The following is a 27,095-nucleotide window of genomic DNA, read 5'->3' on the forward strand; positions in this document are numbered from 1 at the left end:
AAAAACCTCAAAAGAGAAAAACAACTTTTCTTAGCGATGAAACTAATAGTCGCAATAACAAAAGAAGAAAAAAAAAAAAAAAAGCAGGACGAATTGGATAGCATACCGCCTACTACGCCCAATGAATGCAATAAGAGAAACAAAATTAGCAAACACCCCTTGTGGTCATCCCTCCACGTCTTTAGCGTTTATTCTTATTACCGCCTCGCTGCATGTATCCTTCTCATGGCATCCCACTCGATGTTGTTCCTCAGACACTATCTTTTCGGTTAATCTTTCGAAGGTTACCCCACATGTAATGAGACTCGTCAATAATCTTCATTGCGAATTCCTTGCCCTTGAACTCTCCATCGAAGACAAACTTATTCTCCACACCACCCTGGCAGATCTTGTACACACGGAGCCACTCACGAATGGCATCGAGGCACCCAGGGAGGAACTTCGGCACATCGTGGATATCCTTCAGAAAGCGGCATATGGGGTCGTTGTGTGAGATGCATATCACCTTCCAGTCCATCTGGTTGTCGTCAATCATCCCAAGAACACCGAGCACCTTCACCGCCTCCACCTGCCCAACCCTCAGCTGCGACATGCCAATCTCAATGGCATCGATCGGGTCGTTGTCGCCGTGGACACCGCCTTCGAAGATGACATCAGTACTTTCCCACGTCTGCGGCATCGCACCGTAGTTCCACATCATGTCGCCATGCTTGTAGAAGCGCGGGACACCGTTTTTGATATCCTGCTTAATGGGATTGAATGGCTCCCCCGTGGCGATCTCAAACTTCGCACGAGTCCATTTGGGGATCTCACAGATGAAGTTGTAGCGATTCATCGGTGCCGTCTCGGGTTTCGTCCTCACCAGCGAACGCACGTAGAGTGGAATGTCGTGCCACGGTGATACCTGCCGCGTCTCCCCTGTCTCCATGTCTTTGAAGTGGAAGAGGACGCGGTAGCTCGGCGTGTACAGTTCGCCTTCCTCTCTTGTTAAGAGCTGCTGTTGGTGATACGGCACGGAAAAATCAGCAGAGACAGTTGAAAAACAGTTTTTCCTTGATGATCCCTCCGGGTGCGACATCCACCAGCTCCAAAACTTTTCAAACGTAATGTGCCCATCAATGGCATTGATTTCTTCCTTCATCTGTTGCACCTCTTCCGCACTCATATCGCGTCCAATGTATTTGCACATCTCCTCAATCTTATCTGTTTCCAAGTAGCCCTTCTGGGTCACGTCAAAAGCCGAAAACATACGTCCCATGACATTTTTCTGCATAGACGCGGTGAACTCATCCTTGCCGTACGCAGCAAGATCAAACTCCGACACGTGTCGTTGTGAGGCCTCTGGCATCGGGCTCACAGCATTCGGACAGCTTCCCAGTCCAGTACCAAGATGGGAGGCTAGCGGGTGCGTAGACCTTATTTCTTTGGCGCTTAGAGAGTTGGGTGTGCTGGGTGAGTCAAGATACACATGTGCTCCCCTCATTGCTGCTGTCTGTGCAATGTGTATTTTTTTTTTTTTTTTTTTCTATAGTTATAGAAACCAATCAATTAAAAGGAAAAAATAAGATAAAATAAAAAACATAAAAAAATGTTTAGATAAAATGGGTATCTTTTTGGGTAACATGGAAGAGAAAAAACAATATGAGTAATATTGTGTAGTGCATATTATTAAACGCTCTGTTTTGCAATGCTGAGAGCCGCCCCCATACGTGAGAGTGCCCTTCGTCGTGATTCTACTTCATTCGCAAGGTATGCACGTAACTCTATACGTACACATTGTGCATTTTTACTTCGAATGCCTCTTTGTAACGCTGCTATAGGACCTGCCATTGTTTTGAGTTGTTCTTGAACATTTGACAAGGAGAACGTTGTGTCATTATTCACAGATGCTTTTGCTACATTAGCCACCAACTGCATGTATTCTTGCTTAATGGCATGTACAAGATCAAGTAGTTGCGACACCGTTAGTGGAACTGAAAGTTCATCTTCTTGACCTTCTGTATTTTCCCCCTTTTCCTGTATCTCCTCTGGTTTAGAGCTACTACAATCGTCCATATGGATAATGCGTCGGAGGGCCTCTGGCAACGGCACCACATCCACTGAGTGTGACATCCTCTAGTAGTAGGATGATCAATTCTCTTCTAGGGAGTATTTGATAATTAAATCACAAGTAAGATAGTAAGACAACAACAAGAACCACTTCTAATAGTAAGAAGAAGAAGAACAACAATAACATTAGCACGAATAATATGAAGAAATTAATAAGAAGAAGTCATTGGAGCTCTTGTGATAATGAAAGAGAAAGAGGAACCAAAGCTGAACTGCTTTATTGCGCAATAAAAAAAAAAGGAGAGGCGACATAAGTTAATTCGATGATTGAACGTATCGTTTGAGCAAATCATATCAGTAGCTTTTTTTTTTGTTCCCCACATCTCTATTTCCCCTTTAGCCACCTTTTCAGTCGCTGAAAATAATTTAAATTGCTTCGACCCTCTTTGTTGCGCTCAAGACGCTTTTTTATCACTTCGAGAATTCGAATGTCTGTGATACCTTCATTTCCGATAAGATTCAGTGTTTTCACGTGTTTGTTATACTTAACTGCTTTTTTAAGTGCTTCAGCACCAACATTCGTAATGTTGTTCAATGAAAAGTCTATTCGTTCCAGAACGCACACATTTCTTCTAGAATGGCGCTTGCGAAGAATAAAGGCCAGTGCCTTCGCATCATGGTCACCCAAACAGCAATGTTGACATGTAAGTTCTGTGATGTTGAAACGAGTCTCACCTAGGATCCATAACAATGGAGATATATACGCAAAGGCAAGGCTACAATAAGCAGTATCCTCTTTTTTACTATTTTTTCTTTTATCACCTATATGTATTCCGTTAGGAAAGAATGGAAGAACTCTGGTACAGCTTCCGTTAATTCTCGGAATTGGATTGCCGTCCTTATAAGCATAGTAAGGAGATTTTCGAGAGCCAACAACGCCTAGTACGGTGTGACTTAAGTCTATACTCGTTATACGTTCAAAACCTGCTTCTTTTGGACACCCTTGACCAGACAAAATACAAGAAATCAACTGCACCAAGAGTTGGGAATCCTCTATAAAAGATGCATCACAGTGAGAACCACAAAGACGAGAAGAAATAATATCCCCTATTTGTGGTACTGTGGTCTGCGCACTATGAAGGTGTTCTGGTTGTCCAAGTAGCGACATAAGGAGGTTGTGCTTTGTGTCATGAATATTGTCTTCATTCGTGAAAATCCCAAGAGAACCTCTTGGTGGGGGAATCACGGTTTCGGTGTTGACGTCCTTATGAACCGTATAATATGCTCGTGTTTCCTGAAGAGGCAACGGCTGTCTAGTGTACGCAGGTGGGATAAAGTAATTAATAGTATCTCTGGCGATTTCTCCTCCTCTTGGACTGTACCCTAGAAATCCGTTATTTTCTTCACGCATCATGAACTCCGCCATAACGGCATCTCAATTACAAGTTAAGAACAAAACAAACAGCTACAATCCGTCCCAGAGTTTTTCCCAGTAATAAATAGCACAGAATGACAATGGTTTGACACACTCCACGCAAGAGCCAATCCTATGACAAAAAAGGAGATAACATAAGGAAATACACAAAAAAAAAGAAAGAAAGAGTTTGACAGAGATTGACATATAGAGTAAGAAATAGATAGAGTGACAGATAGAGAGAATATTATATATATATATATATATATATAAGAGAATATTTTGGTTTTATGTAGGTGCGAAGAGCAACATTCCTGTATACACAACAAAAAAAAAACGACGTAAACGGACAGAAAGAACGGCACCCCATGGTGATAGCTCTTGTTGTTCTTGTTCTTTACGTGGGCAGCATCAGCAGCTGTTCCACGTCTTCCATGCGTCCTGGTGTGAAGGGGAGTTCGAGGGCACTGCAGACGGCCTGCAAGGCGCGGGCGGCGGTGGGCGGGTGGAGGACGACAACATCGCCGGCGGCTCCCATGCGGCCCGTGCGGCCGGCGCAGTGCACAAAAGCGGCCGCCGGCGGACACGGGCCGTAGAGCACAACATGCGTGATGCCGCCAACGTGCAGCCCGCGACTTAACGCGTGGCCGCCGACACCCGCGAGGAGCCGCCCGCCGACCAGCCGCGCCACCGAACTGTCGTCCCGAACGCACACATCGCGATCGCCGGCGACGATGGGGCCGCGACGGCCGCCGTTGACGTCCACGCGTAACTGCAGCGGCGCGGCGACTGTGCGGTCCGGGGACTCCTGCAGCCACCGCCGCACCTCCGCGGCCGTCGTGCCGAGTGTGTTCAGCAGCCGCGACACCTCCTCAACGGCATCGTCAGTGGTGAAGACGAGAATACGGGGTTTGGGTTCATGGCGACATATCAAACGAATGATCAATTCTAAGCATTTCGGTAATGGATACCTACTAGACTCAGCATAAAAGTAAAAACTAATTGTCTGAGGAATAGTGTGTTCAACAAAGCTTGTGGTCAAACGTACAGCCTTATCGTTTCGCATCCATGTATTAAGGGCTTGTGCAGTACGACCATCAATAGTAGCACTTGCAGCAACTAGCTGTGCTGGTACTTCTTCAGGTCGGCTGCGGAATAAACGGTCCACCAAATTAATTCCACTAATCACATGTCGTCCAAGTTTTACTTCAGATGAAAGAATTAAATCAGCTTCATCTAAAATTACACAATCTACTTTACGACGCAATTTCTCTCCCAATATAGTGGGACTAAGACGTATAATATCAGCAATTCGTTGCGGAGTACCTACCAATACATGAGGTTGAATATTGTGAATTTTTGCCAACTGTGTTTCAAGTGGAATTTTTTCAATAGCTACTTGAACTACCTGCGAGGTAGATCCACCAAAGTGACGTAACCATTTATCATACTGTAATGCTAGTTCCTCTGTAGGAACAAAAATAACAGTATGTAGACGGTAATTAATATTTTGTCGAACTATCCTGTTAGCACATGCAAGTGCAATACCAAAACTTTTTCCTGTACCTGTCTCGGCGTGAGCAATAATATGTTTACCTTTAAGAAGCATAGGAATCAAAGCACCCTGCAATTCTGTAAGTTTTCTTATCTTAAGTTTTTTTAACGCCAAAACAAGAGAAACGCAAAGTCCTGCTTCACGTGGAGCTGTTTGAGAATAAAATAACGGATGCGCCTCATTGTGATTCGCAATGTTTCCGGACGTAGAAGTTAACATTTGTGCACAACCAAGTCGAAGCTGAACCATCTGATGTTTTTGTGAAATCTGAGGATCATGATGCTGATTTTGTTTTTCCTTCTGTATATAGAAGTACTTCTGTGATGCAGGCAAGTTAGCGGCATGAGCTTCCCCACCGCTCTGAAGATAATTCTCCAAGAGAGAAGCCACAGAACCACCGTACGCGACTTTAGACCCACGCAAGTACTTTAAACAGCACACACCGCAACGTCTCATCACATACTAAAAATTCCTGTGGACTTTCAAAGCTCTAATAAAAGAAGCCAACAAAAAAAAAAAAAAAAACAGATAGAGAGAGAGAGATTTAAACACATGTACACACGCAGAGATACACTTGTACACAATATAAGGTAGAAAAATAACACCAGAAAGTAACAACAATAATAACAAGAACAGTCCAAAATTTTTTCATATGTATCCATTTTATGAGAGAAGTGAATGGGTTTATCGGATATCTCCAAGCACTACTTCTTTTTTTTTTTCTTCTTGGCTTTCCTTTATCAGTTCACTTACACGGATACCGCTTATTTAGCCCCAATGTGTGAGGAACTTAGCACACGATTCATCCACAAACCATCACCAAGGTGATGTATATTCTCAATACACGGGCCACTGTTTATTTTTACAATATCATCAGATGACATAAGCATCTTTCCTATTGCCACTGCGTGTTCTTTGCTTTCCACATGTACGGCAACTATCTGACCAGCAGCAAGATCTGGTGTGATGCTCCCACCTGCAGAAGTAAGCCCTGGACACATGACATTCGCCCCCGAAACGATATACTTACAACCACCGATATCCACCTGATGTCGTGGGAGAATAAATGGATACTTGTGAAGCAGCTTTAGATGAGGTATGTATGGACCGTTGTGGTGGCTAAAGAATAGAACTTCTGGTTGTGCGCTGACGAGAGTAACACAGTGTACATGATCATGACAACGTACCAGCATAATATCAGATTTTTTAGGGATAATATCTTCCCAGTAATCTGCCAATAATGGATACTGCTCTGCCAAGTCTCTGCGTACTTGTGCTTGTTCTTTATTATTACTGTTCGCAATTTGTGCAACATTCTGCAATGTGAATTTTTTAAATAAGTCTGCTGAAGACATCTTGAATACCTTTTCTTTTTTTTTTTTTTTTACTTTATCGTTAATCTGGTTGTTTTATTCTATGTAGTAGAGAGTCAGTATTGGTAGAATATCAATGGAAATGAGAAACAAAAAAAGGAAATAAAGTGAAACTTACAAACAAAAAAAGAACTTTTTTTTATTCAAATGAAACATCTTCAGAAAAAAAAAAAAATCAGTGTTTTTTTCTTATCTACTGATGTCATTAATAAAGTTCTCTCAAATACTTTTTATTTTTCCTGTTTCTTAACTGTACAATGACGTTTTGAAACTAAACTGGAGTTTCATATGATGAGGCCTCTTCACTATTTTCTTCCAGCAGTTGCTGTAATTCTCTTTGTGTTTCCTGTAGCATTAGTGACGAAGCTCGTAAGAGTGTTGCACTCTCAGGAGTTCCAGTCTCACTAGTTGTCCCACCAGAGCATTTGTGCTTAGAGAGGAGACGTGCAACAACAGAATTTCCACATTGTGGACACTTCACAAGACGTAGTTCACATTCCTCCTCATGTGCGTCAAGTTGTTTTACAGGAATACGCTGACGGCAGTGTTGACACGTTGATTCTTTGATAACATCCTGAGAAATAGTCAGGACTGGAGGAATTGTAGAGAAAGATGGTATTAATGATTGTTGTTGCTGTTGTTGTTGGTTTTGTTTTTCTTGTTCTCTTTCTTTTTCTTGCGCATACTCTGTCTTTATCTGATTTATCATAGTTACCACAGACGCTTCTAGTGCTGCCCGAGTATCCGTTTGCCACTGCGTAAGAAAACTCTTAACACTCTGCAATTCCCCTGCCTGCTCCTTTACCAGAGATGCTTTAAGATTCTCAACAGATTCCTCCACACGCCGAATCATAGCCTCAGTACGTTGCAGATTGTTTGTAACCGCATTTTCAAGGGTTTCACGCATCGCATCACACGTTGCTGTTGTACGCGACTGTAATTCCTCCATCTCTCGGCGAAATGTATTTATAACATCATCTTCTATCTTTTCTCCCACCAACGTTATGGAACTATCACCATAAGGTGGAGATGATTGCTCCTTTTGTTGTTGTAATGGTTGCTCTTGTTCTTGTCGTTGTACTTGTTCCGCTCCCTTCTCTTCTTGTCGGAGGTGTCTCAACAGAGCTGACAAATCTTCACGACGGTGATTCTTACCTCGCCGTGGTGGAACCTCAGCAACATGTGAGGAAAACGACGTAGAATCAGAAGTGTCACTATTCAACAAACAACATTGACGCGAGTGTCTTTTGTGGTGTTTTGCGTGTAGAGAATGTGAATGATCACCATATCCCTCATCTGGCAGACACTCTCCTCGGGTATGAGGTAGATTCTGTAGTGGGGGATTCAGCTTCTCCACATTCTTCTGTTGCCCTTCTTGCCTTTGTTGCTCTTGATGTTTCATCTCTTGTGTGGAAATATATTTCAGAGATTCCTGGAGCCGTTTTTGCTCAAACACAAGATTCTTTTCAAGGCAACGAATCGTCGTTTCACATTGTGTGAGGCGATGCTCGAGAGTTCGACATGTTACCTCAAAAGTATCACGCTCTTCTCGAAGCTTAACGGCCTCACGACGGGACGCTTCTAACTTTGCTTCCAAAGTATCTAAAAGCTGTGAGTTAACCTGCTTTACCGTGATACTGTTTTGTTTTTCCACCAACTGCTCTTTAAGTATAGATTGTGACCATAGAGTGAATTGAAGGGCAAGCTGCAATACACTTAAAAGTTGGTATACATCTGCTGAACTAGTAGTTGGGGCAGTAGCAGTAGCAAGGTTACAGTCTGAGACAAGAGAAATTACATTTTTCATTAAGTGCAAATCTGGTTCATTCACGCGATTTGATGGAACATCAATGCTGCGTAAATGTGTCCATGGAATCTCACGTGTACTAGTGACGTACCTAAATGAACGTAAGCGTTCGGCCACACTCATCTCACTTTCCTCTATGTAGATGTTGTAATGTATCTTAATATCTATCTATCTATGTATTTTTCAATATTTGTTTTACTTTCAATCACCGAGAAGAATACGCAATGTCCCACTTTTACTCTCTCCTGTTGCAATAATATTTCCCTTTAGAATATCTGTGAAAAGAAGGTAGTGTCGATATGTTTTTTTTTTTTTTTTCTTCTTCTTCAACGAAAAGAGTACCCAAGAAAAGGCACTCTGACTGAAACACTGTGACTTACACATACACAGACAAAGACAAGAACACAGAAAGGGAAAAAGTGAGAGAATGAGAAACTAACCAGAGAGTATAAAGTATACAGGAGAAAAGAAGGACAGCACCCCTACCCGAAAAAATTAAAAAAAAAAAAAGCGCACCAATACACACAAAGAGAGACTCCTTGTGGTATATCATATTACGAGTTGCGTCTGCCTGTAATGGCGTTAGCGCCGCCCATGACTGTCTGCCCAACGGCGTGAAGGCCCTTCCCCACCCCGCGGGCCACAAACTTCCCGGCGGCCTCCAACCCCGCGGCGGGTCGACCGGCGGCGGCCTCCCGGCGGGAGATCCACGCGAGGAGTTCCTCCGCGACGGCGACGGGGTCGAGCGGGAAGCGGGCGGTGAGCGGAAGGCCCGCGCCAACCGCCGCGGCGATGCGTCGCTGCCACCCGGGGACGTTGGCGTCCGCCGTCGCGACGAACTCCGAGACGCACCCCCGCAGCACCGCAAAGTCCCGCGTCCCGCCGCCCGACTCGAGAGCGCCGGCGAGCGCCCGCTCCAAATTCCCCTGCAGCGTCACACACACGTGGGCCACCACCGTCCCCAGCACACTGCGCACCACAGAGACCTGCAGCACCGCACAGAGCTGCGGGATCATTCCAATAATGTACTCCATCGTCTCCACAAATCCACGTTCCACAGTATCGCCACTCTCAGGGTCAACACGAGAAGTGGCCTGTACTGTACCACGACGCACCTCAATTAGTCGTTTCCAGTATTCAATATCCGCCGTCGGCTTTAAACGATCTTCAGTTTCCATAATAAAAGCATTGAGAAGTTTGTCTATACCTTTCTCTACCGCTTTCTCAAAAAGTGCAGCAGAAGAAGCTAGAAGACGTGGTTCCCCAAGTTTTTCCCATCGTCTTCCACCATAATCACTTGGCCATGCTAAAAAAAACTGTTGTTCTACACAAGAGAGAATCACACTCATCGTCGCACATGATGTTACAAAAACAGCAAACTGTAAGACTCCCCTTTCTGGAACTGTCATTAAATGATTCTGCAATAACTCAGCCACTGTACGAAAAAGCACAGAAAGATACTTAAGGAACATTTCATCTACATTATTAAGTTCTGATTGTCGAACCACAGCACTATGATCTGTTACGACAATAGAATGACAACGTGAGAGAAACCGTAAGGCAACATCACCTATTACAGGAACCATCGATGCATAAGGTAATGATACTCGTCCTGAAGTATAACCATTTGGTGGAAGTGGAAGTTCAATATACTTACAACGATCCAAGTAGAATTTTTTAACATACGCATTATAATCTTCAACATTTGTAGCAATAAGAGGAACAAGAGTATCTGTGAGGACTGCTTGTGTAGCTTCCATACATGCTTCCTGTAACCATGAACTTATAATATTATCACTCATAGCTTCTACTACAAGTGAAAGAGTAAGTGGGCTAAGTCTAACCGAACTAACAAGATCAACTGCAACATTTAGAAATTGACGCAATAAACGAAATATATCCATCATACGTGCTGTATAATTGGGATCATTAGAAAGTAAACTTGATACACGTCGAGCCCGATCAGCCATAGACTGTGATAAACGATCCCACATCGAAAGAATTTCTGATGATGATTGTATATGTGGTTTTGTAGCATGATGTACAATATCTTCAATAAGTAAAAATCCCAGCGAAGTTTCACAGTAACGTTGTAACTCAGCAACAAGTTCTTCCCCAGAGAGTCCTTCTCCTGCAAAAAAAGGTTCATAAAGATCTAATTTTGCTTGTTGACCACGACTTTCAGCATAATAATTACAATAATATGTACCACGTCGAAGTTCCTCAAATACTTCTTGTAATGATGCTCCATATAAAATATCTTCTATACCTGCTGATTCTGCAAAAGGTGCACGTTTAATAAATGCTCTTGAACAAGTTGACTCAACCCACCAATCTCCTTCATTTGTTACCTCTAGTTTTTTTTCAATAGAACCAGCTCTTACAGATCCCTCCCATGTAAGTGCAGCTATTCCGATAGGACGAGAAAGTTCACGTAAAAGTTTTAACCATGCATTTAATTGTTGTACCGCAGCTGTAAAAATATCTTGTGCCATTTGTGGTACTCGATGATGAACTACATATTCTCCAAGAGCGTATTCAGACATTGGAGTTGCTACTCGTAGTAATTGTTTTAATGATACAACAGCTCCAAGAAGTTGACGTTTATGTACACGCATTTCTACCATCTCAAGATGTTCAGCTATTTCTAATAATGCATGTAATAATGTACAAACATGTGCCACATTTTCTCTTATACATCTTGATAGATTAAGTTCTGCCGCTGCTCGTTTCATTTCCATTACAGAAGAACGAGCAAGCGCAGTGGCTCCTCCAAGTTCTTGACCAACTAACTCAGCATCTTGTTCTGAAATAGATGTACATTGTCGTGCTGCATGAAGAAAAGCAGGGTAATGGCGTTCACATAATTTTTCTACTTGTCCCTCATTTTCATTTATAAATGCTGCAAGATCCTCTAGTAGAATATCTTCTTCATTACGCAAATAAGCATTTTTTAATGTACTATAATCTGTAAATTCTCCATCTACTAATGATGTTACGGCGAGATATCGTGAGGGAGCCTTCTCAAACAAACTATTCAACTCTACATCCCGTGATCGTCTCTGTTGTTGATCTTGCAATATGGGTTGTTGCTGTTGTTGTTGTTGTTGTTGTTGCTGTTCCCACAATGGACCACCTTCATCTTCACTGCCCTCACTATCAGCTTCACCCCATTCATCATTTTCTTTTGAAAATGATTCTTGATGTTCTGAAGGATGTTCCTCCTCCCTTTCGAGAGTATCTGCCAAAATCCGTGCAGTGGTGGAAAGTTCCGTTAACCGGTCCTCAATATCTCTTACTTCTTTCGCTGATAATCCCTCAAGTTTTACCGAGCTAAAGTCATTACCTTCATCTTTCTCTGCGGTCAAAACAGCTCGTGTAGAAACATTTGTCTGAATATCCTTTGTAGAATCAGACTTTCCAATAAAGAGAGTATTTTGAACACTACTTACTGTCAGCAATTTATTAGGCCACCTAGCATAAAAAGTTACTTTTTTGGCCTTGACTAAATAAACATGATAAGCTGTTGCGTAAAGATGTACTTTCTTTTGCTTGCCATGTCTGTAAAGACGCAAAGGTTGTTCTGTGCGATAAAGAACATGTGGACTATCACACATATCGCGCAAAATTATTTGTATTTTTTCATTCTCTTCAGTATCTGATTCTGATTCCATCTTCACTTCAAAGTACTCAAGCGAAAGACTTGTAGAAGTAATAATAGAAAATAAATAAGAAAAAAAAAGGAGCAAAAGTGGAAAAAAAAAAAAAAAATGAACAAAGGGAGTGAGAGAGAGCAAAAGAGAAGAAAAATTAGAGAGAGAGAGAGAGAGAGAGAGAGAGAGAGAGACAGAGAGAGGAGGGGAGTAGCTATTTCTTTGAATACAGAAATATATGCGTACAGGTAAAGAGAGGGATGGAGTAGAATGAGAAAAAAAGGCTTTATTTTCTTTTTTTTCTCTTTAACTCAGTAAACTATATTTAGTTGTCAACATTACGCTTTCAGATCTATTTTTTTTTTTTTTTGTTGTTGTTGTTCTTGTTTAATATCTACAGCAGTTCGAAACCCTTATTATACAATATTATAAATACCAACACAAACATACACAGATATACAGATATACAAACATATATATATATATATATACGTTACCTTTTTCTTTTTTATTTCCATCAAATTCCAAAAAAAAAAAACCTGGAGTCAAAACATTACACGTTTCCTCCTCTATTTTTCTTCTTTTTCTTTCCACACTTTAGGAATGGAAAGTGACGAGAAAAACGAAAGCAGGGCCAAAATGAGCAACAGCCTCCACAGCCACCACAGCCATCACAGTCTCCACAGCGTCCACAGTGACCACAGCTATCACAATTTCCACAGCGACCACAGTGACTGCAGCCACCACAGCCTCCACAACATTTACAGTGACACTTTCTCTTTCGTTGCTTCCCTGGTGGTGGCATATCGGGTAGATGAGGAAACTGTACAATATAATCTGCTGCTTCTGGTGTAGCATCTTGCCTCATTTCAGCAGGGGACATGGGGGGAAGAGAGGCTTCCTTAATATCAGATGGAGAATTAATAGGTACATCCTCCATCTGTTCCGTTGGAGGATCTGTTGGGTGAGTTTCCTCTACATTTACAGACTGCGGCGGTGGCGGCATCCAATTACCGCAGAGGAGGTTTTTGAATTCTGAGTGCTCTAGAACTCTAGATGTGGGAATATACCATGGTGCTGTTCGAGGAGAAGTGATTGATGGCTCAAAGGTCATAGCTTCTACACCATATTGAGTGGATGGTTGTTGATTACCACTAGTGCTTTTGTAACTGGTGGTGCTACTTTTTTTATTAGAGTTAGTATTCTTAGTGTTATTATTCTTCTGGTTTTCACGGTTTACTGACACTGTAGTAGTTCTACTCTCATTTGCATCTACTCTGTGACTTCCTGAATGTGGTGACAATGATATCTGGTGTGTGTACACTGGAGTAGATGAAAAGACAATAACTCCTTTTGAATCCCTGTTAAGATGCGGCATAGGTGATAAAACCTTATGACTCGTATGACTTCCTTCAACCACTGTTTCATTTACTGGAGGTGGAGGAGTTTGCATATTATCATTATACAACAATGTTGTCTCTACACTTCTTCCTCTTTCATTTTGCTGAGAAGGACTTTTTGTTCCTACTTCTTCTCTTCCAACACTTTTATTGGAGATATCTACTAGCATTCCTTTCTCTGTAGGTTTATGAGCCAACTTCTTTTTACCTTTTAATTTAGGTGTATTGCTAGGCTTTGTCTTCTCACGTTCATGTCCAGAACGTGTCTCTGCTGTTCCTTCTACTGAGGATGCTTCACTTTCACATGGGAGACTCAGACTTGATGTGGATGAAGCCCCATGTTGTGGTGAAGGAATCCGTTTACTGTATGTTTCATCACGTTCAATAGTGAGAGGTCTACCACCTGTGGGTTCCTCCGTAGCTGGTTCTGTTTGTACTCCTGCGTTGGTACGATTTATTCGTTGTTGTAAAGTAAACGGCTGTCGTTGCTGCAGTCGCGATATCATGCCAGCGGGGGGAGAAGGAGACTGCAGTGGCTGAATACGCATAATAGGAGGAGGTGGCCGTTGAGAAGAGAGAACAGGAGAAACACCACGAAGACAAATTCCATAATCACTGCGGGGATGGATACCACTAGTATTACCACTAGCACTACCACAATTACCACTAACGTATGCACTTATACGATTCATACCATCACCCACATCTGGGAATTTGTAGTTGACATTGTCGTATTGTAGTTTATCCGTATCAGTTCGTCGTGAAGATTTTTTAGAAGAATAAGTGCTTCCACTTCTTATTTCTTCCTCTGGATCAGACAAAAGGAGTGAAAGTCGTTGCTTAAGGTTGTGTGCCAAATATTCCTTCTCTTGAGCTAATGCAAGTTCCCTTTCTCGAAGTTCACGTTCTTCCTGAAAAATATGCTCAAAATAATCATCTGATGTTTCACCACGATAATTAGCAGCATTACGCGTGGGTGTTAGTAGTCCTAAACGTTCTTTATCAATTTGAGATGAGCGAATACGTACAAGTTCTTCTGTATCATCTATAGGTTCCATAGGATCATGATGAAAAGAATGTTTATCTCTAGGTGGTGAGGGGGAGATAGTACTTCTTCTACTTTCCTTTTGATAAAAACTCATTTCACACAATACCGCTTTTTTTTTTTCTCTCTCACTCTCCTTTCTCACCCACTATCCACAATATATCACCTTTTTCAGTAGATCACTTAGACCGTATACCCAATATAAGCACAAATAATTATAGTAATAATGATAACAATACAATACTGAAGGCGTACTTACGTCCTTGGGTAAAAAAGGTATATTGATATCAACGTTTATGGGTGTATTTGTGTATATGTGTATATGATGTGGGTGTATACCTTTGTACCCTTATTTAGTGTTACGATTATCGTATATAAAGATTTGGTAGGAGAGAATGGTATAAAAAGACATGTATATATATTTTTTTTGCAAATAATAAATCCAGATACAAAAGAGCAATTTAAAGCAAGAAATAACATGAATACATTTTTTTTTTATTATTACATTCTCCAAAACAAGCGTGTAATCCTCAGATCTTTCAGAAGCCACACCTCACAATTCACACACACACACACACAGAGAGAAAGAGAGAGAAAGTGACATAAATAACGAAGTATATAATATATATATATATATATATATATATATATATATATATATACAGCCTGCTGAACTATAACCCCTTCCTATGATGGCACCTCTGGCTCCATCCAAATGCGGGCTCGAAATGTTTTATAGAGATCCCGCACGAGTGTCCTGAAGTCAAGTCGCTGCTGAGAACGGTAGTAAAAAGTGAGCTTTTTGCGATCGAATTGATATTCCGCATCTACAATGCACATAGGGAGACGGTGCTCTTCCACCTTCTTCTGCGCCACCTCCACGGCGCGTTCCTCCAACTCCGTCTGCACGCCCTGCAGCTGCGAGACCTCCAGCGCAGTGGCGACTCGCAGTACGCGGCCGACGCCCTCCGCCCATTTCTTCTCACCATCGTAGTTGTGCTCGCCGAGTGTTCTCGAGTGGGTCACGAGGCCAATATCCTCTCCGCGATCTCCACCCACCACAACATACTCGCCGGGAGAAACATACGTGGGGGACTCAAATTGCAAAATACGCTTACGCTTAAATACTACAAGGACTTGACAAGGTGCGCTATGATCCTTCGGGGGTGAACGATTACGTGCTCCTTCAGGAATAGATTCCAGCGTTGGTCGCTTGCGAGTATCCGCATCTGTCTCATTGTTTAGGCGATTTGGCCAAGTAGATGCCAATGCCCCACAAGTAACCTCGTCCAGAAAACGATCATAATTGATTGTTCCACGGCTTATGGGTGGTGATGCCATAGAAGGTGTAGCCAATATTTTGTCATCACTATTGTACGTCTGTCGGCATGGTGTAGCCAATAGAGTATCCACGCGAATTTCCCCTCCTTCATCATGTCGGGGGTTTGTACTGTCACGTATAAGGCTATCTAGACGACTGAAGTGCTGCTCAAACATGCTACGTGCCGCCTCCAGTCGTCCAAGATCCTGTAAATAACACTCATCTATATATCGGCGTGTCTCTTCAATATCCTTGAGTAGGGCCACGTTCATTCTTAAAATTTATTTATTATTATTAATTTTTTTTTTTATTCCTCTCTCCTAAAATTGCAACAAAATAATACCCTGAATGTCTTCTCTTCTTTGGTTAACAAGTAAATCTAGATATAAATATATATCTATATCTATATATATATATATATATATATATATATTCTCTAAGAAAAAAAAGCCTATGTATGCGCAATAAAAGAATAAATGAAATAGTACTTTTTTTTGTTTTTTTCCTTTTCTTCTTCATATTGAGAAAAAGACATCCAAACACTATATATATATATATATATATATATATATACTACACATGCCATCCTGGTTATCACCATTTTCACCTTTTTCTTTCACTGTGTCCTCCAATATTTTATTGGTTACTGTTTTCTTTTTTTCTTTTTTTTCCTTTTCTTTCCTTACACCTTTCACCAAATAACAAGAGGATCTTTATCCACTGCGGATACAATAACACGAATATCATTACCAAGTTTTTCTTGAAGCATTGGGAGTAGTTTTGCTCTCAGATAACCTCGCTCCGTATTGGTATGCTCACACAAGATAACGGCCTTTCCATCAGCATTAGCAGCAAGTACATCGTGATGACCCATCTCTCCTGAAAAAAGAACGTCCACCTTTTCCTTTAGTAAACGAAATACACCACTACCACTTCCTGCACAGATAGCCACAGAGTGAATAGGTGTCTTCTCATTCCAATTATCTGGTAGCGATACACGAGCAGTAGGTATACCTAAACCAGTTTTAATATCATTCACTAAGTCCCTCATTTGTTTGGGATTAGAAAGTTTAACAATACGACCATTCCCTACAGATGTATTAGCATCGTTACTTTCTTCTTCAGTAGGTTGAATAGGGTAAGTAATACCTTTGGCATCCACGATAGAAGCAAGCCAATCGTTGATACCATTTGCCGTCACATCCAAGGAGGTATGAGGAGAGTAAATAGAGGCTCCATGACGAATAGTCTGTAGGATTATTTTCTGTTTTGGATTACTTAATTGGAGACGTTTAAAGGGTGAAAAAATAGGTGGGTGATATGCTACCACCACCTCAACGTTATGCTTCAGACACTCTTCCATTACTTCAGGTGTTAGATCTACTGTTAAAAGAACAACACCAGAGTTATTGCTCTGAGGAGACTCCACTAGAACCCCAACATTATCCCATGAATGGTCAGCGAGACGCAGTGGTGCAATCTCGTTCATAATAGTCGCCACTCGCTTAATAAGAGAAGTCATCGTTTATGTATGTATGTATGTATGTATGTATGTATGTATGTATGTATGTATGTATGTATATATACAGTTTATAAAAATAGTAATTCTTCCCCTTACCATTATTACGTTAAGTCAAACAAGAGATTAGAGACACAACAGGCAAGGAAGAGAGAGTAACCACAAAGAGCAAGACCACCCAAGACAGTAGTAAGGAAAGCACTAAAAAAAAAAAAGGAAAAAAGAACAACAAACAAAGCAAGTAAAACCAAAATAAAAAAGGGCATTAAACTCTTTGAAATATAGACGCAGAAAAAAAGAAAAAAAAATTTTAACTCCCACCCCAGAGAGAAAAAAAAGAGGAAGCAGATGCATTAAGATTTTTTTTTTTTTTTATTCTTTCTCTTCTAGCATTCAAAAACGGAGGTTCTTTGAATAAACAAGCAAAAAGAAAAAAAAAACCAACCAACACCTGTAAAACCACGCTTATGGCTGGCCTTTTTCTAACTAATGAGAGCGACAAAAAAGCCAAATGAAATTAACAAGAGCGTGTGAATGTGAACTAGGGGAAATAAGATCACCAGAAAAATATCCCTTATTGTATATTGCTAAAACAAGATCTCGAACATATCGTTGACCACACGAAGAATTACAAACAAGAGAAGGTCCATTATGAAGTAACCGATAGCGACGATACCGCCCTTGACATCTACTTTGTACATTTGTAAAGTCTTTCCCACGTTGAATGACAATCATATCATCTCGCAATTCAATAGACCACCACCAGTTTTGTGTCTCAATAACAGCAAAGTAGTGATCACCTGCCAGAAATGTAAGGGGTCCCCATGAAGCCAGTGGCTCAGTGTAAATATGTATTTCATTAATAATTTCATTTAGTGATGGATCATCTTGCAGTCTCTCAAACATCTCCACACGGGTCACAAAACAACTCTGTTTTCCCCTTTCACCTCGTGTTTCTCCATCAGCAAAGAGGTCTAAATAATGTTCACGCCAACTATCGGCGTCTGATTCTGGCCCATCCATGAAGATACGCCTAAAGACACCAGCAGATTTGGGATATATGTAATGATAAAAGGTAAGAACAGAAAAAAAAAAAAAAAAAAAAAAAAAAATAATAATAATAATAATAATAATAATAATAACTGACAAATCAAAACGAAAGAGGAAAAAAAAGAATGCGCAGGTAGTAAAGACAAAGTATAGGAAGAGTACGCTCTAACCTTTTTTTTCTTTTTTTCTTCCGTAACTTCCTTGAAAAAGGTCAAAGATGGAACAACAGCAAATAAAAAGAAAAAAAAAGAGGAAGGAGAGGTAAGTTAAGGCAAAGAAATATAGGGTCATTTTTTTTTTTCTTTTTTTTTGGTCATTAAGGCTGTAAAAACCAAGAAATTATAACCCTTATTCTTGGTTATACCCACTTCTTTTCTTTTTTTTTCCTTTTTTCTTCTTTTCTCCTCTTGGTGATTTTTTTTTTTTTTTTCCTTTCATTCTCTTATTCTTTAGTCCAGAATTAAAGAGAACGTCTAGATTCCAACCACCTATACATATTGTACCTAGGAAGCGATATCTCATGTGGTTTACACGCCTCAGGGGCGGAAGAAAACCATGAATGATTCAGCAATTCTTCAGCTGATTTCCTTCGTTTTGGTTCTAATTGTAGCATTTCACTCAATAAACTTACGCTATCTTTATCAATATGCATCAATTCACAGCGATGCTCCAGACGTTTAGGACGGTGTTGTTTGAAGCTTATGAGAGATTTATCAGGATTTCCATAGTACAATGTACTCTTAGAGGATGGAGAGCCAAGCCAATCAATAATGGCGGCTACAGCCTCCGCTTCACTGCGTGCGTTGATAAACATCTTTCCACCCGAAAGCATTTCAAATAGAATGCACCCACAACACCAAATATCTATAGTGGCATCATAACTTACAGCATGTCGTCCACCAAGAAGTACTTCTGGTGGTCGATAACATACCGGACAAGGAGGTCCTGTCATTGGACCGCGCCACTTTGGAGGACAAAAACGGGCCCATCCAAAATCAATAATTTTCACTACACCTTTTTCATCAATCATTACATTACTTGGTTTTAGGTCACGGTGCATGACTCGCTCCCTATGTAGATAAGCCAATCCTGTAAGAAGTTGACGAAAAATACATTTAATGGTTGAAAGTGGCATACGACCTGTAGTGGGTTCCCCACGAGGACCACCATTTCGCCACAAACGAATCAATGATACAAGATCATAAGCTACAACAGGCATTAACATAACTAATGTTCCATCTGGTACTACGTGATAGTCAAATAATTCAACAATATTTTCATGTTTTAGCATACGCAATAAATTCAATTCACGGGAAGTTGTATTACACAAACCTATGACACGTCTTCCAGCACCGTGAAGGAGTTCCATACGTTTCATAGTAAGATGCATTTTCGTTTCCGTATCATATACAATATAAACCTCTCCAAAACTTCCCTGACCTATTTTAACTATTCGTTTAAAACGATCTTTCAGTGAGCGCACAATTGAATCTGATAAATGTCCCGGTTGCGTTATCACCTGTCCCTCTACGTACACAAGCCCATTAACAAAACGCTCAACTGCAGCTTTTTTAAACGCCTTTGCATCTGATTCTAGTTTTCCATGCGGAGATAGATCAAATCTTCCGCTTGGTGGTTCTAGAAAACCACTTTCACAGTCCTGCTCCATTCCTTCTTCTTTCTTCTCTCTCTCTCTCTCTCTTTTTTCTGTTTTTTTTTTTTTTTTTTTTTTTTTTGGAAGTGGGGTGTGGGAGTGGGGTATTGAGACTTCCTATAGAATCTGCATTCAATCAATTTCAAGAAAAAAGAAAAGTCTTTCTCATACAGAAAAAAAAAGAAACAAAAAAGGGAGTGATATTCAAGAGAAACCAGCCTTTTAATATAATTTACTCCAGAATGCAAAAAAAAAAGAAAAAGGGATTTGAATGAATTTTACTTCCGTGTCGTGTCAGTCGGGTCTTTTTTTTTTTTTTTATGTAAAATGTTCAAGATGCAAGTAAAAAGGAAATTTTTTCGTTGATCGAAGATCACTACTGTCTTGTTCCCTTAACTCCTCTCCAAATCCACCTCCTCTTCTACTTTCTCTCAGTCTCTCACTTTTTGTGCATTAATGTTTTTTTTTTTTTTTTTTTTGCGCATTTTTCTTTTTTTTTTTTTGTTTTATTGGTTTTGTCTTTCCATTTGCCTTTTTTTTTGGCCAAAGAACTTTAAGTTTTTCTTTTTCTTTTTTCCCCTCTTCTTCTTCTTCTTCTTGTTTATCCTTCTCTACGCCGATTCTGCCGTTGGTTCAGGGTTTTCAACAAACTTGAGCATCTCCGTGCCCATCATGTACGGCCGGAGTACATCTGGGATAATAACACCCTCCTCTGTCTGGTAGTTTTCACAGATGCAGCACATTGTGCGGGTAATAGCGCAGAGTGTTCCATTCAGCATATGGCAGTACTCCTTCACATTATTAGCGGCAACACCGCGGAGATTAGCGCCGTAGCGGCAGTTCACCCCACGCGCCTGATAGTCTGTGCAGTTGGAGCATGAGACCAACTCGCGGAATGCCCCAGAGGCGGGGAACCACGCTTCCAGATCGTACTTCTTCGCTGCAGCGTTGTTAAGAGCACCGGAGCAGATGTTGATGGTGCGGTATGGGAGTCCGAGACTCTCACAGAACTCCTCAGAGGTGCGGATCATCTCTTCCAGGTGACGCCATGACTCTTCTTCACGGGGAGAACAAACGAAAAATTGTTCAATTTTATCAAATTGATGAACACGGAAAATCCCAAGTGTATCACGACCGTGAGCGCCGGCTTCTTTGCGGAAACAACTTGACATACCAGCGTACTTCAATGGCTCCTTCAGTTCTGTAAACCACCGACCACGGTGGTAAGCCGCTATAGGCATTTCGCTTGTAGCGATAAGATACTTCTCATCACCATCACCCGTTACTTTGTAGAGTTCCTCATCAAACTGTGATAACTGTGCTACTCCTGCCATGGCATCTTTATTTAAAAAGAAGGGTGGGTAAAATGGGGTGTAGCCTTTGTTAACGAGAAAGTTCAATCCATACGACAAAAGGGCTACCTGTAACTGAACAAGTCCTCCCTTCAGTACATAGGATCGTCCACCGGCCATGGAAGTAACATTTTTAGTTGTATCCATCATACCAAGACGTTCCATAATAGCAACATGGTTGAGTTTCGCTCGTTTTGTAACATCACCAAAAGTACGCACAACTGTGTTACCCGTATCTTCATCCTGTGCTATTGGAACGGACTCGTGAATGATATTTCCAACACTTAATACAAGACTGTCACGTTCAGTTTCAAGGGCAACTGTCTCCTTTGCGAGCCTTGCCACCTGTTCAGATAAATCTTTAGAGAGTTGCTTTAGTTGCAGTACACAGAGATCTTTTACCTGATCGACAGTGAGAGTCCCTTCTGTACAAGCTTCCTTGATAGACTCAGGAATTTCAGATGTATCACCATCTCCCTCCTTTGCCTTCTTCTTCGCTCCAACAGCTTTGCTGCAGGCGTTAATAAGTTTGTTGCTGGCTTCTGTTAAAAAAAGTGTCCGTCGCCACTTCTTATCTACCTCAAGTACAGTGTCGACAACACCGGGATCTGCAAAGCGACGACGCTGTGATTCACGGATGATATCCGCTCCCTTCTCATCCCGGAATAACTGAATGTCAAGCCCCATAATAAACAAGAAAATGTAATATCAACAACGTAAATACTTTAAACTATAGGTTTAACAGAAAATAAATTATTTACAGTATGGGGAAGAAAAAAAAAAAGAAGAAAAGAAGAGGAGAAATATTATTTTTTGTATTATTTTGTATTTTTTTTTTTTTTTCATTCGTTAAAGAATAGTGATAAAAAAAAAAAAGAAGAAGCGCTACCTACAATATACATCACCAAATACGACAGAATCACTCCCAATTCTTATCCACAGGTGACACATGAGGAGTAATCAAATATATACAAATCTACAACCATGAAAACAAAATCAAGAATTTTATTCTTTTTCTTGTGAATTACCACAGTTTCTTTTTTTTTTTTTCTTTTTTTTGTTGTTTCCATTTCTTTTTTTTTTTTTTACATCTTCAACTAATCCGTCACCACAACTTCAGTGCTCTGCACTTCTAAAATCTCAACAAGTTTCTCCTCCATCTCTTCCTCTTTGGTTGCACCGATAAGAAGCGCCACACCCAATATAGCCTCAATAAACTCAACAAACGTCAGTCGTCGCTCCGATGCTACTAACGCCGCAACAAATACTCCATTAGGTCCACAACTCTTTTCGTACAGACAAAGCCCTAAAGCATTACGTGGTTGACAAACAGCAGAGGGTACTAGACCTGGTGTTTTGAATTGGTCAAATGGGAAGAGAGAATTCACAGCTTCTGTTAAACCAATATCATACTTATTAAATAAACCACGAAAGAATGCAATAAAGGTTCGAACATCTAAAGGAGCACTTGTGTTACCTTGTACCACTTGAGAATTTAATGACATTCGTTGAAATAATGCCTCCAGAGCTTTTAAGTGGGGAATTAAAAATGTTTCCCACTCTCTTGTAAGGGGACACAAAGGTTCATCCACGAACTTTTCCTTTGTGAGTGAACCTTCCATAAATGTTGAAAAACGTTTTGATAACTCTGCAATATTATAACCAATGCAAGCAATAGCGGAGAGTCGAACAAGGGATTCTGCAAATTGTCTATAATTTAGATATCCTTGTAGATTCAATACATCATTTCGGAGTTTCCGCATTTGCATACTCCAAGGATTATCTTTTGTTTCATCTTTTTCTTCTTCATCTTCTTCATCTTTTTCTCTTTTTTCCTTTTCTTCTTCTTCAGAAGCCTTTTCTTTTTCAATGGTTACTGCAACACAGTCAATCACATCAGCGATACTTATTTTCCCATTTATGATGTGTGCATCATTCAATAAACGAAGATACTGTGGAATGAATATGTGACTTGGGGTACGATGTTTCCACCAATCATTTGGAGTAGTAATAAGCGCAATATTTTCATTCTTTTCACTATATGCATAGAACAAATCTTTGAGAGTATTATTAAAACGTAGTAGTAAAAGTCTTATGGCAGAAGTAGCTTCATCTAAAGAATTATCTGAAACTCCAATAATATCTGCTAATCTAACTTCAGGTAAAGAATTTGAGGTATCCGTTACTTTAAGCTGTTCCTCTGCTTCATTCCCATGGAAAGTATCATAGTGTGAGACACCAGTATTCGTTGTACACTTTCCATGTCCTTCTTTCTTACCATTACACCATTCACCCTCGTAAACACTTCCATCTGCGTAGTAAAAGATACCAAATCCATGACGTTTACCATTTACATATTCTCCTACATAAACATTAAGAACAGAATGAACAGGAGGGGCAAAATCTTCTAAACTTCCAGCATCTTGCGGTACATTTTCAGGGTTAATATAGTGAACATATGTAGATCTTCCAAAACCAAATGGAATGCCATCACGCCATTCACCTTCATACACTTCAACATAGTGTCCTGTACCAAACTTCCATCCCATCGTCCCAAAACCTTCTCGTTTATCATCATGCCACATTCCATCATACAAATCACCATTGGGATACATTAATTTTCCTTTTCCATTTCGTTTATTTTTTATCCATTCACCTTCATAATAAGAGTTACCAGCGTATGTTTGACGTCCCATACCATGTCGCTTTCCTCGGACCCATTCTCCAGTATAAACTCCATCTGCGGTTGATAACTCTCCATGACCATATCGTACACCATCTCTCACTTCACCAACATATCTATCACCATTTACCCATGTAAAAATACCCTTACCATTTGGAGCATTATTTTTAAACTCACCTTCGTACGTGATACCACTACTCCATGTAATCTTTCCGTGTCCCTCCATACTCCCATGTTGAAAAACACCTTCAAAGCGGAAGCCCATTTCTGAAATAAGAACTCCTTCACCATGGAACATGTGATCATCATCGAGTGCACCAATATATTTCCGCACTGATGTTACTGGAACAGCTCCCGCAAGTTTGTTAAGCGGAGCAACTTTTTTCAAGTACTCGTATACTTGCTCCGCCGTGGAATTTGCAACCATTGGTGGAGCTACTGATTTCATCCTTCGAAAAAAAAAAAAATAAAACAAAAATAAAAGAGAAAACAAAAGAAAAAAAAAAAAAAACAGCGACACATCACAGATACAACCCGTTTTGATTCAACAGAGAGAATACATTTTACCCTTACTCAGATGACCACTAAAAATAGTTGCACAAAATAATTATTTTTATATATGTATATAATTGTGTACACAAAATTCACTCATTTTTGCGTCTCTTCTTTATTCTTAACCGATGGGGCATAAGTCGCAAGAAAATTTTTGATAAACTCCGCGTCCTCATTAGATTCTTCCATCAACTGACGTCCACGTTCTTCACGCAGACGTTTACGCATCTTTTGCCGAGCAGCATTGTGCTCCTTCCTCGAAAGCATAAGTCGCAACTTCAACTCTTTCACCCCAAGCAAATCATACTGATTAGTACCATCCAGCACCTTCACAGCATGTAAAGCCATGGCTTTATTTCGAAATGTCAGCACCGCATAGTGCGTTTTGTTCAACAAGTTGCCCTTCTGTGATGTTCTTAACTCCACCTTCGGTTCATACGCCTCAAAAACAGTACGTACTGCATTTTTCTCTGTTCCAGGTTCAATGAAACAATGGAGTCGATAAGTAGTATTCGTTTTTTTATTTTTCTTAGCCTTTTTACTCTTCTGTGCGGCGATATCTGAGGCACGATCTTCACTGATAGCATCACTTCCCAAGTCAGAAAGATGATCATCTTCAACCTCTTCGTTTCCAGAACCAGAAGTAGTAGAAATAGCGTTCGGCCGTTTCGCAGCTGCACGACGTCGTCGCGGGTAGCGAAGATCACCGTCTGTCTCGCTTCCCCAAATCGCAGCAAGCTCCATCTGCTTTTCCTTCTCCAGGTCCCGTTTTACCATTTGTAGGACTTAAGTGCAGTTAAGGGCAACACCGCTGTTGTCGTTGTCGTTTTTTTTTTTCATATGTGTGTGTGTGTGTGTGTGTGTGTTCGCATGGGATCAAGAAAAGGGAGAAAGAGTAGAAGGAGAAAAATACAGCAAAAAAAAAAAACAAACTAAAAAGTACAAATAATTTTTTTTTTTTTTAATGCAACCATTTTTTTATTTTTATGGGTTAAGCAATATCGACCACACACACACACCACCCGCATAGAGAAAAAAATATATATGTAGAACTATATACAGCTAGTCTCTTTCTTTCTTTCGCTCACTTAATGAAAACGGGGACATGCAGGATTAGCACTTTGCACCTCCATTTTTTCTTTTGGGGTAAACTCCAACACAGTAGCTATTGCCGGTACCATTTGCAACCGAACAGTTTCATTTGGGCAACAAAGGAACTGAAGTATAACATTACGCACATATTCAATACTAAGCTGAACTCGCTCCTTGGCCTTAAGAACCTCAATATCTTTTGTGTACTGTGCCAATACAGAGTTATTATGATCACATTCTCTCTTCAGTTCCGCATTCTCCTTCTCCAGCGTCTGGAGCTGAGCACGCAATTGGCGAATTTCATTATCGCGTTGACTTTGTTGTGTTGCTAATGAAAGCATGTCCTTCTCAAACACACCTCCTGCTGCTGCGCGTAGTGTAGCACGCCCCTCTTCCCGCGTCCCTGCGGTTGAGATATCCTGTTGTGCCTTCTCCCTCTGGAAGGCCTCTCTTTGTCGTTTAATCTCCTTCCGAAGAAGCTCGCACTTCTCCTCTAGCTGTGCGTTACGCTGTTCAAGTTCTGTCACCACCTCTGGGGCCGCTGCGGCCGCACACTTCTCCTCTGCATCGTGCAACTGCGTCTCAAGTGCGGTGACACGCGCCGTGCCGTTGGCGACTGCCGCCTGCGCCCCGTTGAGGGACTCGAGCAGCGGCGCAACGTCAAGTCGGCCGTCCGGCAGCGGCGCGGGGTCCGGCGGCGGGAGTCCGAGGGCGGCGAGGAGGGGGCGGAGGACGGCGGCCAACCCCTCCACATCCCCCCGCTGGGCAGCCGTCAGCGCCTCGAGACCCTCAATCCTCTGGTCGTCCTTCGCCTTGGCCACCTTTACCTTCTCCTTCCACACCAACAGCTTCTCCTCAAAGGTACGCAGGTCGCTCTCTTTCTCATCCAGAGCAGCCTGGCATCTCTTCTCAAGTTCACCACAACGTTCGTTAAGAACCTGACGTTCCTCTCGTAACTCCTCCAGCTCATATTTTACCTTCTCCAATTCCTCATGGGCAGCATTTAAGTCACGTTGAACCTCTCCTCGTTGCTGCACTACACTCTCCAGCTCGGCCTGTTGTTCAGCAGAACTACTATTAGACTGTTCCCGCAATACCCTCAGTTCCTCGAGTGCGATATCCAATTCACGTCGAACTTCCTCACGCTCGCGTAATGCGTTCTCAAGTTCCTTCTGTACTTTTTCCCGCTGTTCCAATGCACTATTCAGTTCAGCCTGCTGCTCCACAATAGTAATACTCGCCCGTTCCCGCTGTAACTCTAGCTCCTTACGTGCATTTTCAAGTTCCTCTTGCGTCTCCTCGCGCTGCCGCAACGCCCGCTTTAATTCAAGTAAAACGTCTTTACGTTCCTGCAACACAGTATCCAGCTCAGCCTGCTTCTCTGCAGAGGTACTACTAAACTGCTCACGCAGCAACCGCAGTTCCTCACGTGCGCCGTCTAGCTCCCGCTGTAAGGTTTCTCGTTCCTGGAACGCACTCTCCAGTGCCGTCTGCCTCTCTGCAGAGCTACTATCGCACTGCTCACGCAGCAATCGCAGTTCCTCACGTGCACTGTCCAGCTCAGCCTCCTTCTCTG

The 27,095-nt window shown here is 41.3% G+C and overlaps 16 protein-coding genes across 16 annotated transcripts; all 16 read right to left on the reverse strand.

The window, feature by feature from the left end:
- Positions 1-250: 250 nt before the first annotated feature.
- Positions 251-1,483, reverse strand: TM35_000162400 (acidocalcisomal pyrophosphatase; the record flags this gene model as incomplete). Its single annotated transcript, XM_029026112.1, has 1 exon — positions 251-1,483. One exon carries the CDS (start codon positions 1,481-1,483, stop codon positions 251-253), a length of 1,233 nt encoding a protein of 410 aa, XP_028882668.1.
- A 185-nt stretch (positions 1,484-1,668) lies between these two features.
- TM35_000162410 (uncharacterized protein) lies at positions 1,669-2,112 on the reverse strand (the record flags this gene model as incomplete). Its single annotated transcript, XM_029026113.1, has 1 exon — positions 1,669-2,112. The coding sequence occupies one exon, from the start codon at positions 2,110-2,112 to the stop codon at positions 1,669-1,671; it is 444 nt and encodes a 147-aa protein (XP_028882669.1).
- Positions 2,113-2,434: 322 nt separating this feature from the next.
- TM35_000162420 (uncharacterized protein) lies at positions 2,435-3,475 on the reverse strand (the record flags this gene model as incomplete). The annotated part of the gene is made up of 1 exon (XM_029026114.1): positions 2,435-3,475. The coding sequence occupies one exon, from the start codon at positions 3,473-3,475 to the stop codon at positions 2,435-2,437; it is 1,041 nt and encodes a 346-aa protein (XP_028882670.1).
- A 385-nt stretch (positions 3,476-3,860) lies between these two features.
- On the reverse strand, positions 3,861-5,474 carry TM35_000162430 (putative ATP-dependent DEAD/H RNA helicase; the record flags this gene model as incomplete). The annotated part of the gene is made up of 1 exon (XM_029026115.1): positions 3,861-5,474. One exon carries the CDS (start codon positions 5,472-5,474, stop codon positions 3,861-3,863), a length of 1,614 nt encoding a protein of 537 aa, XP_028882671.1.
- Positions 5,475-5,782: 308 nt separating this feature from the next.
- TM35_000162440 (cytoplasmic translation machinery associated protein) lies at positions 5,783-6,373 on the reverse strand (the record flags this gene model as incomplete). The annotated part of the gene is made up of 1 exon (XM_029026116.1): positions 5,783-6,373. The coding sequence occupies one exon, from the start codon at positions 6,371-6,373 to the stop codon at positions 5,783-5,785; it is 591 nt and encodes a 196-aa protein (XP_028882672.1).
- A 289-nt stretch (positions 6,374-6,662) lies between these two features.
- On the reverse strand, positions 6,663-8,321 carry TM35_000162450 (uncharacterized protein; the record flags this gene model as incomplete). The annotated part of the gene is made up of 1 exon (XM_029026117.1): positions 6,663-8,321. One exon carries the CDS (start codon positions 8,319-8,321, stop codon positions 6,663-6,665), a length of 1,659 nt encoding a protein of 552 aa, XP_028882673.1.
- Positions 8,322-8,752: 431 nt separating this feature from the next.
- On the reverse strand, positions 8,753-11,872 carry TM35_000162460 (exocyst complex component 6; the record flags this gene model as incomplete). Its single annotated transcript, XM_029026118.1, has 1 exon — positions 8,753-11,872. One exon carries the CDS (start codon positions 11,870-11,872, stop codon positions 8,753-8,755), a length of 3,120 nt encoding a protein of 1,039 aa, XP_028882674.1.
- A 532-nt stretch (positions 11,873-12,404) lies between these two features.
- Positions 12,405-14,309, reverse strand: TM35_000162470 (uncharacterized protein; the record flags this gene model as incomplete). The annotated part of the gene is made up of 1 exon (XM_029026119.1): positions 12,405-14,309. The coding sequence occupies one exon, from the start codon at positions 14,307-14,309 to the stop codon at positions 12,405-12,407; it is 1,905 nt and encodes a 634-aa protein (XP_028882675.1).
- A 674-nt stretch (positions 14,310-14,983) lies between these two features.
- TM35_000162480 (putative cell cycle sequence binding phosphoprotein (RBP45)) lies at positions 14,984-15,889 on the reverse strand (the record flags this gene model as incomplete). The annotated part of the gene is made up of 1 exon (XM_029026120.1): positions 14,984-15,889. The coding sequence occupies one exon, from the start codon at positions 15,887-15,889 to the stop codon at positions 14,984-14,986; it is 906 nt and encodes a 301-aa protein (XP_028882676.1).
- Positions 15,890-16,308: 419 nt separating this feature from the next.
- TM35_000162490 (putative NGG1 interacting factor 3-like) lies at positions 16,309-17,139 on the reverse strand (the record flags this gene model as incomplete). The annotated part of the gene is made up of 1 exon (XM_029026121.1): positions 16,309-17,139. One exon carries the CDS (start codon positions 17,137-17,139, stop codon positions 16,309-16,311), a length of 831 nt encoding a protein of 276 aa, XP_028882677.1.
- Positions 17,140-17,622: 483 nt separating this feature from the next.
- On the reverse strand, positions 17,623-18,159 carry TM35_000162500 (uncharacterized protein; the record flags this gene model as incomplete). The annotated part of the gene is made up of 1 exon (XM_029026122.1): positions 17,623-18,159. The coding sequence occupies one exon, from the start codon at positions 18,157-18,159 to the stop codon at positions 17,623-17,625; it is 537 nt and encodes a 178-aa protein (XP_028882678.1).
- Positions 18,160-18,646: 487 nt separating this feature from the next.
- On the reverse strand, positions 18,647-19,855 carry TM35_000162510 (protein kinase; the record flags this gene model as incomplete). Its single annotated transcript, XM_029026123.1, has 1 exon — positions 18,647-19,855. One exon carries the CDS (start codon positions 19,853-19,855, stop codon positions 18,647-18,649), a length of 1,209 nt encoding a protein of 402 aa, XP_028882679.1.
- A 596-nt stretch (positions 19,856-20,451) lies between these two features.
- Positions 20,452-21,879, reverse strand: TM35_000162520 (putative seryl-tRNA synthetase; the record flags this gene model as incomplete). The annotated part of the gene is made up of 1 exon (XM_029026124.1): positions 20,452-21,879. The coding sequence occupies one exon, from the start codon at positions 21,877-21,879 to the stop codon at positions 20,452-20,454; it is 1,428 nt and encodes a 475-aa protein (XP_028882680.1).
- A 410-nt stretch (positions 21,880-22,289) lies between these two features.
- On the reverse strand, positions 22,290-24,323 carry TM35_000162530 (uncharacterized protein; the record flags this gene model as incomplete). Its single annotated transcript, XM_029026125.1, has 1 exon — positions 22,290-24,323. The coding sequence occupies one exon, from the start codon at positions 24,321-24,323 to the stop codon at positions 22,290-22,292; it is 2,034 nt and encodes a 677-aa protein (XP_028882681.1).
- A 200-nt stretch (positions 24,324-24,523) lies between these two features.
- Positions 24,524-25,204, reverse strand: TM35_000162540 (uncharacterized protein; the record flags this gene model as incomplete). The annotated part of the gene is made up of 1 exon (XM_029026126.1): positions 24,524-25,204. The coding sequence occupies one exon, from the start codon at positions 25,202-25,204 to the stop codon at positions 24,524-24,526; it is 681 nt and encodes a 226-aa protein (XP_028882682.1).
- Positions 25,205-25,515: 311 nt separating this feature from the next.
- Positions 25,516-27,093, reverse strand: TM35_000162550 (putative MYH7B protein; the record flags this gene model as incomplete). Its single annotated transcript, XM_029026127.1, has 1 exon — positions 25,516-27,093. A coding segment is annotated over one exon (1,578 nt), but the record flags the coding sequence as incomplete, so codon positions are not given.
- Between the last annotated feature and the right edge of the window lie 2 nt (positions 27,094-27,095).

Source organism: Trypanosoma theileri (assembly GCF_002087225.1).
Source record: "Trypanosoma theileri isolate Edinburgh chromosome Unknown TM35_Tth_16_V1, whole genome shotgun sequence".
Lineage (NCBI taxonomy): Eukaryota > Euglenozoa > Kinetoplastea > Trypanosomatida > Trypanosomatidae > Trypanosoma > Trypanosoma theileri.